Genomic DNA, 16,346 nt, shown 5'->3' on the forward strand with positions numbered 1-16,346 from the left:
CTATATACTTGCTAAAGTTGAGCCACAAGTAAGCTTGTTGGTAGCCAAAGAGGAGGGAAAGGAAATAATAATCAGCAATATACTTAGAAAAATTACACTCACTCCCCAAGCTGTACAAAGCTTCACAGACCACAATACTTTAAAAGAATTTTCTTACTTGAGGCTTCCTGTAGAGGATATGTAAGGAGCTTTCTAACCCCCATGAATTTGCATGGTTTCTACTGCTTTTCTGCTGCTTAAAAATAGTTTTAATTTTAAGAAGTGTCCTGGAAGTGTTCTTATTCTTGCTTTCTGACTACTAAGATAACTACATTTCAGATAAAGGTTTTCATCACACTTTGCAATAATTTTTATTTTCAATGTCAAGTACAGGAAACAGTGGGCTCAGGCCACAAGTAACAAACCACAGTGCCCATGCAGCTGTCATTTAGCCTGGACAAAGGGAGTTTTGGGGGACTTTTCAAACCATGTGTCAAAAACCTCTTTGCCCTCATTTTGCCTGACAGCTATTTGCTTATTATCAGCACTTGTTGCTCTGACTATAGAGCATAAACTTAATTCTTAGGAGGACTGTATTTTTCCACTCAGTTTGCATTTTATTAAATTGGCCTTGCGTTAACAAACAGGTATCTTTGCACTGGTCAACTTCCGAAAAAAAGACTTTATTCTTAGTTGTTGTTCAGTTGCTCAGTCATGTCCAGCTCTTTTGCAATGCCATGGACTGTAGCTCGCCAGGCTTCTCTGTCCATGGGATTTCCCATGGCAGAATACTGGAGTGGGGTGCTATTTCCTTCTCCAAGGGATCTTCTCAACCCAGGGAACAAACCCACATCTCCTGCATTGGCAGGTGGATTCTTTACCGCTGAGCCACCAGGGAAGCTCGCCTTATTCTTAACTTACCAAAAGCTAAAATTTTCAGATAGTTGTGGCAATTACTGATCATGATTTTGATCACTCTCAAAATCAATAATAAGCATATGTAATGACATGTACATATCCTTGAAGGAATTGCCTCTTTCTCTGTTTCTGGAGAGTAAAATAGCCTTTGGAAAGTATGAACTTGCAGCTGTGACTATCCAGCCGTGTCACGATTTTCCTTTTTGCCTTGTAACACCTTGAAAGTATGAATGGTATTATGTTCTTACCCATTCCAGACCCAGAAGCTTTAAAAAGCATGTTCCAGAAGCAGATATTAAACTTTAAATATATACTGTATGCAAATGTGCCACTTCAAGAAATGAAAAGTATTGCAGCTGTAAAATTTATTTCTCTTAAATGTAAAAAAATAAAAATAAAAACACCCTCAGCCAAACTTCCCCCTTGTACTTGATGCTGTGTCCTTAGCAGTACAGCATTACAGAGAAGGTGAGACTCGTTGGAGCACCGTACCTGCCTTCTTAGTTCAATAGAAAATTCCTGCTACCCGAAAAGGGCCACCACTATTGCTTCTCTTTTTCCTGCTTGCCATCTTTCATGATCATCCTAATATTTGTAGAGTGCTAACTGTTGCTGTTAACACTTCTGAATGTTAATACTTCAGCTGTGTTAACTCATTTACCTTCCAAGTTAAACCTATGGGTAGGTGCTATTATTATGTTTATATTTTAAATAAGGAAACTGTACACAGAGAATTTAAATAACTTGCTGAAGGACATGTGGTGAGAAGAGGTGAAATTTGAACCCAGATAATCTGGTTCTAGAGCTTCCACTCTTAATGGGTTCGCATGCATCTGTTCATTCATTCATTCGTACAAGCCACCCATGTCAGGCAGGAATTTAAGTGTGAGGAGGATGCGTCAGTTACCAATTCAAAGCCTTCACCCTCACAGAGCTTACACTCTAGTGGGGGACACAGAGAAGAAAGTGGTAAACCTCTATACACTGTCAGTTCAGAGAATAATAAGAACAGAGCAGGGAAGAGGATGGAGAACAACAGAGGAGAGGCCATGGCTGGCTTCCTTTCTGAGGAAGTGGCCTTTGATTAGACCCCTGAACAAAGTGCAGAAGTGAGATGTGCACGTAGGCTCTGGGATAAATGGGTCAGGCAGAGGGAACGGCAAGGATGATGTCACAGTGGGTTATGGTGTGCTCCATACACAGCAGGCGTACAGTGTGGCTGGAGCTGAGGGAGCAAGGTGGAAGCAAAGGGAGCTGGAGTGGGAGAGACCAAGAGGGGCCAGATCATTGGCCATGGTGGTGTATTAATTTCATTCTATGTACGATGGAACCAAAAACTTGCAGGTTTGGAACTTAAAGCAACTGTTTTAAAAACTGATTTTTCTTCCACTTCCAACTCTGCCCACTGTTGTTGTTGTTATTTAGTTGCTAAATTATGTCTGACTTTTTTGCAATCCCATGGACAGTAGCCCTCCAGGCCCCTCTGTCCATGGGATTCTCCAGGCAAGAATACTGGAGTGGGTAGTCATTCCCTTCTTCAGGGGATCATCCCTTCCTAGGGATTGATCCCCCAACTCCTGCTTTGGCAGGTGGATACTTTATCACTGAGGAAGCCCTGCCAACTGATTAACAATTAACTGTCAAGGAGGTTAATTTTCATCTTTTCAAATATAACTTTATTTTTAACACTCTGCTTGTGTCTCTATGTGCTCTCTTAAGGCTAACTTCCAATTTTATTTTTTGCTTCTGAAAATCCCTTCATTGAAATTCTGATTTTGGTTGTCATTTATGCTTGTGTGTACCCTGGGTAGATCAGTTCTGGTCACCGTAGCTTAAGGAAGTCAAAGCAGAGCTGTGAAAGGTCCAGAGAAGGGCAGCTTCAATGAGCAGAGGGAGTTTAAAGAATCAGGATTTTTCCAGCAGAAAAACTAGCACCAAGAAGGACTACAATGAAGTATCTTTAAAAATATGGAGCATGTGAATCAGGTGAACAAAGACTTGTGTGCCAAATCCCAGAAAACCATAACCTAGAACACCCTTAAATCTGAAAAAGCTCATTTGGAGAAGAATGAAAGTACATGTTCTTCTGCACAATTGCCACTTAATGCTCAGAGTCATCTGGAGTTACAAGACTGGAAATACAAGTAGGTTCAGGAGGGAAAGAGATTAACAGATGGTAGGGTCATCTAGTCATTAAGTAATATTTAATTTTGCCTTGTAAATATTTTCTAATATTTCTAACAAACTTATAGGAAACAGAATAAAGATTCCCACAAATATGTCCCTCAGATTTAGCAATTATCAATATTTTTTTCATACTTGCTATTGGAGTTGGCCTCATAGAATGGGAATCCCATGGTACATATCAACAAATATTTCAGAAACAAAATACTAGCCTCTAAAGGGCTTCCCTGATAACTCAGTTGATAAAGAATCCATCTGCAATGCAGTAGACCCCAGTTCGATTCCTGGGTCAGGAAGATCCCCTGGAGAAGGGATAGGGCTACCCACTCCAGTAATCTTTTGGCTTTCCTTGTGGCTCAGCTGATAAAGAATCCACAATGCGAGAGACCTGGGTTTGATCCCTGGTTTGGGAAGCCTCTAAAATTGATCTGATCCATATGAGAGGTTTTTTTTTTTTTAATGTTATTGCAACTAATAGTTCTGTGAGAAAAAGTAAATGACTATTTCAGAGCAAGTATCTTGGGTTTTTCTGTGGCCAACACTGAATTTATTTTGGTTTTACTTACTCATGCTTATACACTGAAAAGAATACAACCTACCCACTACTATTTTTACTGAGTAGGACTAATTTCCATATATATACATATATGTCTTACCTGCAGATTCTAGAATTTCACGCTCCAGAAAGCAAAAATAATAGCAAGGAAGAGGAAGCAGAAGAAGATGATAGCTACTATTTAGTGATTAGGCACCATATATAAAATCACATTTAATCTCTAACTTGACCAATCAATATACATATTATAAAACTCACTTTGTTAACAATAAAGCTTTTATTTAGTTAGTTATGGCTGCACTGGGTCTTTGTTGCTGAGTGGGCTTTCACTAGTTGTGGCAAGCAGGGACTACTCTCTAGTTGCAGTGTGCGGGCTTCTATTGCAGTGGCTTCTTTTATTAGAGAGCATGAGCTCTAGGGCCTGTGGGCTTTGACAGTTGCTGCAGAGAAGCTCAGTAGTTGTGGCACATGTGCTTAGCTGCCCAGTGGCATGTGGGATCTTTCTGGACCAGGGATCAAACCCATGTCCCCTGTATTGGCAGATGGATTCTTCATCACTTGACCACCAGGGAAGTCCCAAACCTTATTTTATAAGGGATGAAATTGGAGTTCCAAGAATTAAACTAACTTTCCCAGAACAACATAAAAATTCCAGCCACTGCAACAACACCCAAACTCAATTTCTAGTTCCACAGCTCATGAAACTGTTGTTCTCAGCTTGAATTGTTCTCTGCTTGGACTCTATCTCTTCACACTACCACTGGGAAAGGGCCTCCTGGCAGAACAAAAGGAGAATATAGGGCTCATTTCATTTTTTCTTCTTCTTTCAAGTATCACAGTCCTTTGCTGCCTGAACTCTATCACATATTTATGGTACCAGTTATTCTGTCAGCCATTATGTATTGAAAGTAGTTTTGTAGGGGGAAACATTGTTCTGTTTCACTTTGTTTTCAGGCAAAAATATAACACTCTGTTCAGTTCAGTTCAGTTGCTCAGTCGTGTCCAACTCTGTGACCCCATGGACTGCAGCACACCAGGCTTCCCTGTCCATCACCAATTCCCAGAGCTTACTCAAACTCATGTCCATAGAGTTGGTGATGCCATCCAACCATCTCATCCTCTGTCATCCCCTTATCCTTCTGCCTTCAATCTTTCCCAGCACTTAAATCACAAGTCTGAATGTAAGACCCTTATCTTTGCTATGGTGTTCATGATTTGGAGTACTATCATTGGGGGATAGCATGAGCTAGGATCTTCTTGTTCCAAGGTACCTTTTCAACTCCAGTGCCTTTTACATGTAGAACTTATAATTCTATTAGTAGTGTGTAGTGTATCAGGCTTCTACTGCTGCGCAATAAATTGTCCCAAAAATTAGTGGCTTGAAATAACAAACATTTATTACCTCATAGTTTCTATGGGTCAGGAATTTAAAAGCAAATTAGCTGAGTGTTTCTGGTGCAGGGTCTCTCCTGAGGTTGCAGTCAGGATGTCAGTCAGAGTTAGTCACCTGAAGGCTCGCCTGGGGCTGAAGGATCCACTTCCGTGTTGGCAGGAGGCCTCAGTTCCTTGCTAACTCTTCAAGGAGACTCAGACCCTTACCTTGTAGATCTCTCCACAGAGCTGCTTGAGTGTCCTTATGATATGGTAGCTGACTTCCCTCCAGAGCTTCAAGACAGACAGCAAGGAGGAAACCACAATGCCTTTTTATGACCTACTCTTGGATATCACCATCCCTTCTGCTGCATTCTATTGATTAAAAATGAGTCACTAAGTATGGTCCGCACTCAACAGGAAGAGAAATTAGTCTCCATTTTTTTAAACTCGTATCTACTATTTATTGGACAATTTGTGAAGCACTATGCTACCCGTCGGAGAAGGCAATGGCACCCCACTCCAGTACTCTTGCCTAGAAAACCCCATGGACAGAGGAATCTGGTAGGCTGCAGCCCATGGGGTCGCGAAGAGTCGGACGTGACTGAGCGACTTCACTTTCACTTTTCACTTTCATGCACTGGAGGAGGAAATGGCAACCCACTCCAGTATTCTTGCCTGGAGAATCCCAGGGACGGAGGAACCTGGTGGGCTGCCGTCTATGGGGTCGCACAGAGTCGGACACGACTGACGCAACTTAGCAGCAGCAGCAGCAGCATGCTACCCGTCACATACATTATTTCAGGTGTTTCTCACGGAAGCCCTATGAGGTAGGTATTGCATCCACGTCTCACAGAGACTACAACAGTTTCAGAAAAATAAGCCACTTGCCACTGATCGCACTGCAAGGGAGAAAGTCTCCATCTTTTAAAGGAATAGGTACCAAAGAGTTTGTGAATATATCTTTTTAAATCACCAAAATATTATATTTACCCAAGCCAAACAATTTATTTTCACTGAATTAACTTGAATCCTTTGTACAGACAAAATTATTTTTGAAGCAGTCCCCATCCTTTTTTGGTGGTAGTGAAGCCATGAGTTTAGCCCATCTGGTCATATATCTGTGATGTCTAAGTTTCCTCTTTGCAGTTTTATTCATCCTTGTCTGGTTGTTTCCTTCATTTTTTTTTTTCTCCTTAAGCATGTACTTTCTGACTATACCTTCTTGGGAACATTTATGAATTTATTATGGTGTGGGGAAGGTAGAAATGTTTGCATAAAATGCTTTCTATGTGGAGGCTAAGAATTAATTTTAGTTTTTAAAACATAAATTTGAAAAAAATTTCCTTTTGCCCCTCAATTGTATATGCCTCCCCTTCAGAACCCAGAAATCTTTCCCTTTAGGGACAGAGACGCTAGTCCTCTCCTTGGTCATCATAAAATCAAGGCAATAAATTTGAAATTATCACATGAATACATTCCAAACTGGGGGAGATAGCAGGGCAAAAGTACTGCTATCAAATTCCATTCACACTTACTACTGGAAAAAGTGCTCTGGAACCGTAAGGAAACCTACAGACTTATTATGATAATTACCTGTCATTGCCATCATTCTGTACAACCTCCATTGACTTTAGTATTGAATACGAAATCTTGAGAAATAGAAAGGAAATTCTTCTCTCTCTTAATCCACTGAATCCCCATGAAGTGAGGAGCAATCCCATATGATTAGCCCAGAGCAGAGGTTCATCTGGTTCACTTAGCAAAGGTCCCTCGTTTGAATATTGATAGAGGAATGTATTTACATTGGCTTAGTTCTTTCTCACTAAGGTTAATACAACAAACAATCCCCTCTTGCTTCAGTGTCTGGTTTTCAAAGATTTCTTGCCAGAGCCTTTTGTTTTCTCTCAGGGGTCCAAATAAGCATAAAACAAAGAGTACCTTCATAATTTTCCTCCAGCTCCCTCTCTAGGGTGTTGCTAGAGGGGTCACTTAAAAGACAACTACTCACTCCCTACTGTGCTGCACCACTTCCCAACCTCTGATCTATTCCCTTGTTTAAGGAGAAAAAGGAAAGACATCAAATGCCCCCGTCATTTGTACATTTTCCCAGAAATAGAGGATAATAAAGGAGCCTGAAATTGCACATATATCAAACGCTCTGCCTCTTAGAAGTATCAAGGGCAAATAAAAGCTAAGATTCAATGCCCTTGAATCTCCATTTCCCATTTACAGCTGTGAAACATGAGGCTCAGATTTGGAAAGTGTATCATTATTATTGAATGGGAGACAGTCGAGAGAACTCAAATCTTGGTCTGCAGTTTCTGGATCCTCCGCTTGTTCCAACATGTGTGCCACTTCCTCTCTGGCATCTAAGAATTCAGAAGAGAAGATGTATTGCTAGCAATAAAGAAAATATCACCATGTTCCAGATTTTTCTGATGACTACTCACATTCATTGTCCTGGGTGTGATCTGATCCCAGCTTCAGAATGATCTAGGTAAACTGATGTTACCTGCTGTCCTCTCCCCATCTAGGCCCTCCCAGGGGCTTGCCCTCTGTGCTGCCTCATCAGATACTTCCCACGTTCCTGGGTGGCTGCAAAGGCTGGCCTTCCCTTGGAACATTTATCTTCAACCCCCAGTGCACAAGCAGAACACATAGTGGACTAACTCATTTATTTCTCCTCATTTACTGATGGCCTTTCATAACCAAGTTATTAAGTCATCAATAACTTCAGAGAAATAAATGAATGGATCCAGAACTGGGCCAACAGATATTTAAGACATACACTGAACATTTTATCTCAGATCAGCAGAAAAAGTCAATGCTGGGTCCTCAGTGGTATTTTCCTTACCTGGAAACACATGTTCTATATTTTATTCTAATGGAAGCTCAGTTTATTTCTCTATAAAGTAGTGAAATGACTAACATCTCCAGTATCCCAAGTAAATTAAAGTTTGAAAAATGGATTACAAGTGTTAACAGTTTTTCCCAAAATACCATCTAGTATGTGTTGCTCTCATCAGCTGGCAAAAAAAAAAAAAAAAAAAAAAAGTTCTGGAAGACTTGCCAGAAATAGATTATAAACTCTTTCAGGGGCGTTTGTAAGTTCTGATATATTCCCCTCAGGAGATAAAATAAAATGAAAAGGAGATGGAAAAGGAAGTGAAAGGCAGGGAGGGTTTCTAAGACCCTGAGAAACCCCTGAAACCAGTATTTAGGAGTCTAGACAAATTTATAACACTAAAGTTAAGTTTCTATACAGATACTTTCTGACCTGTCAGTGGTTCAGCCACCTGAGGGCGGCCGTGCATTTTCATTATGTCTGGGGGTATATACAGCTCCTCTGTCTCAACCTTGGGTTGAGACATTTGCTCTAGTTTTCTCTTCACTAACCAGGGGGCCCCATGATAGGAATCTTGGCTGCTGCTGAGAAGCCACAAGTGTGGTTGGAAACCTCTCTGTGCCACAGTTGCCTGAGTTTCCTCATATGTAAAGTGGGAATAATAATATACAAGCAGAACTTTGAACAGTGTCTGGCACATGGTATCTGTTCAAGAAGTGTCAGCTGTTATTGTTCTTGTCATTAATGATAATACAGTATTTTCTATAGGGTTAGGACCTCGGAAACCAGTCAATCTAATTTCCTCAATTCATTTTACAGACAAGGAGACTGCAACCCAAATAGCTTATCAAGCAATGTACATTCTTTTCAACATTTAAAGGCTGAGTGAGAGACCAGCAGAAAGAATATCATCTTTGTTTTTCATTAACTTTTTATTTTGTATTGGAGTATAGCCTATTAACAATGTTGTGATAGCAAAGGGACTCGGCCATATACCTACATGTATCCATTCTCCCCTAAACTCCCGTCCCATCCAGGCTGCCACATAAAATTGAGCAGAATTCCCTGCGCTATACAGTAGGTCCTTATTGGTTATCCATTTTATATATAGCAATGTGTACATGTTGATCCCAAACTTCCTAACTACCCCTTCCCCACTCCTTCCCCCTGACAACCAAAAATTTGTTCTCTAAGTTTGTGAGTCTGTTTCTGTTAAAACATCATCTCTGGAATCCATTAGTCGTATGTTCAAATTCCAGCTCTGTAGCTTGCTCGCTGTGTGACTTTGGACTCACCTCTTCTCTTTGAGTCTCGCTAGATCCTCACTTGTAAAATAGGTATAACACAACTTAAACTAATGGACTGTTGTGAAACCTGAAAAATAATGACTGAAAAAGTTAATGACTGGATAATGTGACCAACACACTGCTTAGGAATTAATGAGCATTCCATAGCTGAGGACTATTACTGCAAATGTCATTCAACTGGGCTCCTGCAGAGTGGGGGCTAGAAGCCTGGGCCCCTGACTGCCAGCTAAGCTCACCACTACACAGCCCACCTTAACTTAGAAACAAGCAACCAAACAAAAAAACAGGAATTTGCTTAACTCCTTTCTATCAGTTTTATTCAATGACTATCTTGTCATCAGTAGATGTTACTAGCTATCAAAATTAACTATGCCTCTTGATGGATTAAATTTGTAACTCCTTGTTGTTCTTAAAAAAAGGAAGAAAGAAAAGAAAGCAAGAACTCCCCAGTGTTGGCCCAGAGCTTTTCTACCTAGTTTAGTTTAGGGAGAACGGTTTTACTCTCCCAGCTGTGCCCCAGCTGCTGACCTGTTTGAGAGATGGTGACTCAGAAACAACTTGCAAATGTTGCAAGATAATGAAGAAAGCACTAAGTATAGCAGCAACTTTGCAAACCTGACACCTTTTGCAGGGTAGAAATAGCTAGAGAAAGGTTCAGGGAAGAATGGAAATTGAACTGGACACCCTGGTTTCCTTTTAGTGGAAATGTAATGAATAAATTCTAACTCGAGATAACAGGGCATGGCATTCCAGGTGTATCAGAAAACAGATCTATGGAACTCAAACATCCATGGAAAGATCATGGATGTCCCACTGAGGAGCTTGGGGATGGGGCATGTGGTAAGTTTGAGAAAAGCCTTCCTTTCAAAAGTTTACAAGGCTCACTTATAAATGAAAGATTCTAAAAATTTCTGTAAATAGCAATCCTGTTTAACATGCTCAAACCCACCTTTTCCTGAACAATTAGCACAGAATTTCCATCAACATCACATAGAACAGTGGCGTGCTAAGGAACGTTATTTAGGAAACAGTTCAGTGTTGGAAATCAGAGATCTTCAAATAACCAATGAGAAAGCCTGCCAGTTTGGGTTTTCATTTTATTGTTGAGTTTCTGCTTCAGTCATTTGAGACAGAGTTTAAATGGCTACCTAGAAAGGGATCACACTTAAGCTTTCTTACATCCCTATTCTGTTTGTGAGGCATGGAACTGAAGCACCTGCTGGGACATGTGTTTCAGAGCAGAATACAGCCTTTTGTGTTCAGTTATTTATCATTAACCATCAGTGGTACTGTCTGGAGAGGGGAATAAAAAGTAAATACATTAAATGAAGCAAATTAACTTAGATTCATCTAAAGGCTGACTTTGGAACAGCCAGTGGTTAGTCACTGTCTTCCACGCATCCTGATTTCTTGAGAATGTTCACTTACTAGTGGACTGTAAACTCCTGATACCATTTGGGGCTGGAAACCAAGGGCCCAAACAAAGCAATGAAATACTTTTTAATATATAGATGCTTTTAATGGTGGAGATAATTGCAACCGATTGAAGTCCAGAATTTTCTTTTCTTAATATGCGAAATGGGATCCAAAGAAAAAGATAAAATGTCACTGAATCTCCTTCATACCACACTGCAATGTTCATTATAATCTACCTCTATAAAGTTCACAAAAAATTTTTCACCTTTTCCCTTTCTCTCACATTTTCATCCTCTACTGTTACACAAACACCCACCAAATGCTTTCTTTTTGTCCTTCTTAATTCCTTTTTTTCGTGCCTCCCACTGTGGTCCTTTTGGAAAAAAGAGGGGAGGCAAGGGGACTGGGAGATAAACACGTTCAGTTGTTAAGGCTTCTTAACAAGAATGTCTATTTCAAAACTTCAGAATTGAAGGGGAAAGATATCAAAAAATTAACCAGAGCCTTTGGTAGTGATCTATTGAAAAGAAAATGAGTGAAAACTAGTTTAACAATGATTAGACTGTTAGCCCTTTAGTCTTGACCTTTTGGTAAATCATAAATAAATACCATCCAAATTTGACAGAAGTAACTGCAAAATTCCCACAACAGAAATCTGACAGAAATATCATTTTTATTGGTGTCAAAAAAGTGGCATTTCTAAGCTGTTTAATAAAACAGGGATTATTAAGAAAAGTAAATATTGAATTATGCCACAAGATCTCATCCATATGGCAAGATCTATGAGCTAATTGCTTGGCAGCTGCTTCACCATTTACATAAAAATGCCTCTACCTGGACAGTTTTTTTTTTAAGTGGTTTAATTTGATATACAGTTAAAATATACTAAATACATACTGTATATTAATGTTGATATTATATGTCCGTATTTTATATTGATCATTTCTCTAATGACTTCTTCTACTGTCCCTTCTCCAGGAAGCAAATAATTTGGGTAAAAGCACGACAAAATCAGAGAGTGCCTGGCTCTTCAGAATGTGGTACGGCTTTGACCACAAGTATCCTTTGATAATGATCATCTTCCAGATCCTTCTACATGGCAGAGATGAACTTTGAGCACTTCCTCACTGAGGTATGTGCCTCTGCTCTGCAAGAAACACCAAAAGGTAAAGTGAATTTGTGACCAAATTTAACCAAAAGGATGATTTCAAATAATCAAAACCTATGTCATTTATACTTATGTGTTAAGAAGATCCAAAGTGAAATCTCTCGGAAGCAACTGAATTTGGTGTGTGTGTGACAATCTATTATTTCCTAATGCCAGATGATAAAACTGTGGAGTCTTGAAAAAGACCTATCTTACAAATTTTACTGTTCATTCCTTTGTAAAAATATCTTGTTTCTGGTGGAGTCAGTCAGGATGACAAAGCTCCTTCACCCTTCTGCTAGTAGCCCATTTATCTGTTTTTTTTTCATGCTGTAAGAAATGAAAGGGGAGGTGGAGAAGGGAAAACAAATGGTCCAAGGAGAAGAGTGAGTCCGGTCATCACACTGTGAAATAATACTACTTTGTTTTCCAGGAAACACTTGACTAAGTTTTTTTCTAGTGAAGGGCAACTTTAAAATTCTTGCAATCAGTGTAAATATAGTGGCTCAGATACACATTGCCATGTGACTCACAGGGCTGAGAAGTCAGGCCTGGAGGGCTTTGCCATTGTGAGTTGCAGTAAGCGGTCCATCTCTAATCCCAGGCAAAAGCGCCACAGAAGAAAGGAAAGAATTGTGCTGAAAATTGAATGTGTTGGGTCTTTGTAGTTAGTTTTCCACAGTCACAAATCCCTCTCCTTTCAGGGAGAAAATGTCAGTCACTGGGTGATTTTAAAGCAGCTTGGCAGTGATTAAAGCCACAGCAGATCAGTGGGAGAGGAAGAAGAATTAAGAACGGGTAAAAGAAAGTCAAAGAATAAGATGAAGAAGAGGTAAAAGTGGAAAGGGAAGAGAAGGCAAGAGAAATACAGGAAATTCACAGCAGAAAAGAAAGGAAAACAAATCAGAGGAATGACTGTAGAAAAATACAAGTAAGAATGACTCAAATAAGCAAAAGTAAATCAAGGTTAAAATTAGAAAGCAATTCTGGGAAAGTAGAGCATTCCAAGAATTATGAAATAGAGATGTGGAAGGTAGAGGCTTTCTGAGGCTATGGTTTTGTTTTTCCATATTCTTGTTATCCATGGACAAATACCTTGTCTTGCTCAATCTTGAGCTGTAGGCTACCTCCACCCTAAAAGTGGTCCATCTTGGCCATTAACTACCTCCGGGAGGTTCTGGTACCTCATTAACCACTCACTGGTCCCTGGTTTTTAGCAGGTTATATGGGTTTATATTCCAGGTTGTGTCTCATCTAGAAATATATTTCCCCTACCATTGCTTAGGTATCAATAACCAAATTTGTAAGAAGTTATAAAAATCTGGCTAAAGAGTACATATAAAGGCTACTTGGTTATGACAAAATGTACAGGAAGATAATGTTTTGGGGTTCCTGGACCCGATATCTGACTTGTGTGAACAGAGGCTTCCCCATCCATCCAAGCAATGTGCTGGATACCAGCTCAGTGTCCTACAACTCGACTCAATCCTGACATTGTCTACCTGGATACAGTGTCAGATCCTCACAGGTAAGGGCTTGGTCCCACAGGACTGCTGCCCTCACCACCACTTCAGATGCCAGCCACAAGCCCAAGTTGCTACTTATGCTTCCAATCTATCGGCTACAGGTCGGAGGTTCCATGACCTCCTCCTTGGATTCGATTAATTTGCTAGAAAACGTCACAGAATTCAGAAAAACGTTTTACTTACTAGATCACTGGTTTATTATAAAAGGATATAACTCAGGAAAAGCCAGATGCTTTTCCAGGTGCACAACAAGAGAAAGAACATGGAAATCCCATGGACTCTATGGATACACAACTCTCCCCAAATCTCCACCTGTTCACCAACCTCTAAATTATCCTCAACTCCATCCTTTTGAGGTTTTATGGAGGCTTCATTGCATAGGCACAATGGATGAATCATTGGCCACTGGTGACTGAAATCCATTATCAGCCCTTCCCTCTTTCCCAGCTGTGGGAAAGGCAGGGTTTGAAAGTTCCAACCCTCTAATCACATGGTTGGTTCTCCTGGTATCCAGCTCCTGACCTTAGATGGGGTCCAAACGTCACCCATTAACATAACAAAGGATGCCTTTTTGCTTTCATCATTTAGGAAATTTAAGGGTTTTAGGAGCTCCGAGACAAAACTAGGGATGAAGACCAAATTGATATTTCTTATCATAAACCACCATATCACAAAACGGCAAATCAGAAATTAGATAAAAGATGGTTCTGTTTAAATTCTGACAGTGTTGTAAGGAATGCTTTACAATGAAGAAAAGAAACAAAATGGAAAAAAGTAACTGGGAGACAAGAAAATGAAAGTGGCAACCCTCCCCAAGTTTTATCTTAGAGCAGTGACACTAAATTCAGATGATGTCATAGATTTTGTCTCACATTTCAGCAGGGGTTTATTTCCATGTGATTATGGACAGACTAGCAAAAAATGAAAGCAGACTTAACACTCTTAGTAATATCTCTTCTCATGGTAATTTGTCCTCCTGTACATTCATTCTAGAAATTGCAGGACCACCATCACTGCATAAATATATTTTCTCTTAGACAACAGAGCTTTTATATCCCAGTTATGCTCTGAATTCATACCCAGAGAGTAGCAAAACTAACCAATTTCCACTCTGTACACTCTTGATTTATCTGTAATTTTAGAGATAAATTATCCTCTTGGCATTTATGTTCATTCTATTGTCTACCCAGAACCCAGGTGCTGTGCCCCATGGACATCATGGGTAGGCTATGCCAGGTGCCATCAGTGTACAGGTGATCTCCCTATTCCAGGGTCAGGTTGCCTGGCTTAGGCCAAGACAGAAATTGTGAGGCCAAAAGAAATGGACTATGCAGTTTGGAGCCGCTCAAGTTTCATTTTAGTAAAACTGCATCCTGCAAATGAAGCATCATAAAGAATTACTGACAAAAGAAAAAGAAGAATAAATGAGGCTTTGTATGTAGCTTTATCAGTCAGCATTCTCCAGAAAAACAGAATCAGTAAGGAGTACACACACACACACGTATACATACATATACCTAAACACATACACATACACATACACATACACATACACATACATACACATACACATACACATGCATTTACTTCAGGGAATTGGCTTATGAGCTTGTGAGGGTGGCAAGTCCAGAATTTGTAGGGTAGGCTCTTAATCTAGAAATTCTCAAGCAGGAGCTAAGATTCAGTAATCTTGAGATAAAATTTCTTCTTCCTCAGGGAAACCTCAGTTTTGCTCTAGAGTCCACTCAACTGATCAGATGAGACCCATTTATGTTACTGAGGATCATCTCTTTAAAGTGAACTGACTGTAGATGCTAGCCACACCTACAGAATACCTTCAATAGCAACACCTAGATTAGGGTGTTTTTTTTTTTAATTGGAGTATAATTGCTTCACAATGTTGTATTAGTTTCTGCTGTACATTAACATGAATCAGCTGCTGCTGCTGCTGCTAAGTCGCTTCAGTCGTGTCTGACTCTGTGCGACCCCATAGACGGCAGCCCACCAGGCTCCGCCGTCCCCAGGATGAATCAGCTATAAGTATACATATATCCCCTCTCTCTTGAGCCTCCTTCCCACCCATCTAGGTCATCACAGAGCACCAAGTTGAGCTCCCTGTGTTATAAGTGGCTTTCCGCTAGCCATCTATTTTCATGTGATAGTTTTAGAGTTTGACTGAATAACAAGGTAGCCTAGTCAAAAAAAGACATAAATCTGAAGTGTCACAGTACTCAGTTCACATTCAATTATTGTCCAATATTCAGACTCAAGGAAGAAAGATCCTCAACTCACCATTGGTGTCAATAAAAAACAAGTCACTATTGCTCATATAGTTTTGTTTTCTTTTTTTACTTTATCATAGCATAATTAATATATACTGTTGTTTTTGTTCAGTCACTGAGTCCTGTCTGACTCTTTTGCAACCCCATGGATTGTAGCCTGCCAGGCTCCTCTGTCTGTGGGATTTCCCAGACGAGAATTCTGGAGTGAGTTCCATTTCCTTCTCCAGGGGATCTTCCTGACCCAAGGATTGAAACTGTGTCTCCTATGCAAGAGGTATCTCCTGCCCTGCATCTGGATTCTTTACCTCTGAGCAACCAGGGAAGCCCAGTTAATACACAAGCCCAGTTAATACACATACACAATAATTCCTATAAAAATTTTCCAAAAGCTACAGAAGAATAAAAATTAGCATTCCATAAGGATGAACAAAGAAATAGAGGAAAACAACAGATTGGGAAAGACTAGAGATCTCTTCAAGAAAATTAGAGATACCAAAGGAACATTTCATGCAAAGATAGGCTCGATAAAGGACAGAAATGGTATGGACCTAACAGAAGCAGAAGATATTAAGAAGAGGTGGCAAGAATACACGGAAGAACTGTACAAAAAAGATCTTCACGACCCAGATAATCACTATGGTGTGATCACTCACCTAGAGCCAGACATCCTGGAATGTGAAGTCAAGTGGGCCTTAGAAAGCATCACTACGAACAAAGCTAGTGGAGGTGATGGAATTCCAGTTGAGCTATTTCAAATCCTCAAAGATGATGCTGTGAAAGTGCTGCACTTGATATGCCAGCAAATCTGGAAA

The 16,346-nt window shown here is 40.0% G+C and overlaps 1 protein-coding gene across 5 annotated transcripts in view; it reads left to right on the top strand.

Annotated features, from left to right (window-relative positions):
- Positions 1-16,346, top strand: part of SLC9A9 (solute carrier family 9 member A9) — a 634,995-nt gene that overhangs the window by 501,444 nt on the left and 117,205 nt on the right. For 4 of the 5 annotated variants that reach the window (XM_081569480.1, XM_081569481.1, XM_081569477.1 and 1 more), the window contains exon 14: positions 11,558-11,637. In XM_081569480.1, the coding sequence (XP_081425606.1) occupies positions 11,558-11,637 (80 nt within the window). The remainder of the gene's footprint in view (positions 1-11,557; positions 11,638-16,346) is intronic. The other variant, XM_081569479.1, reaches the window with a different exon arrangement.

Source organism: Giraffa tippelskirchi, chromosome 2 (genome assembly GCF_054371585.1).
Source record: "Giraffa tippelskirchi isolate mGirTip1 chromosome 2, T2T-mGirTip1v1.2.pri, whole genome shotgun sequence".
In the NCBI taxonomy this organism is placed as follows: Eukaryota; Metazoa; Chordata; class Mammalia; order Artiodactyla; family Giraffidae; genus Giraffa; species Giraffa tippelskirchi.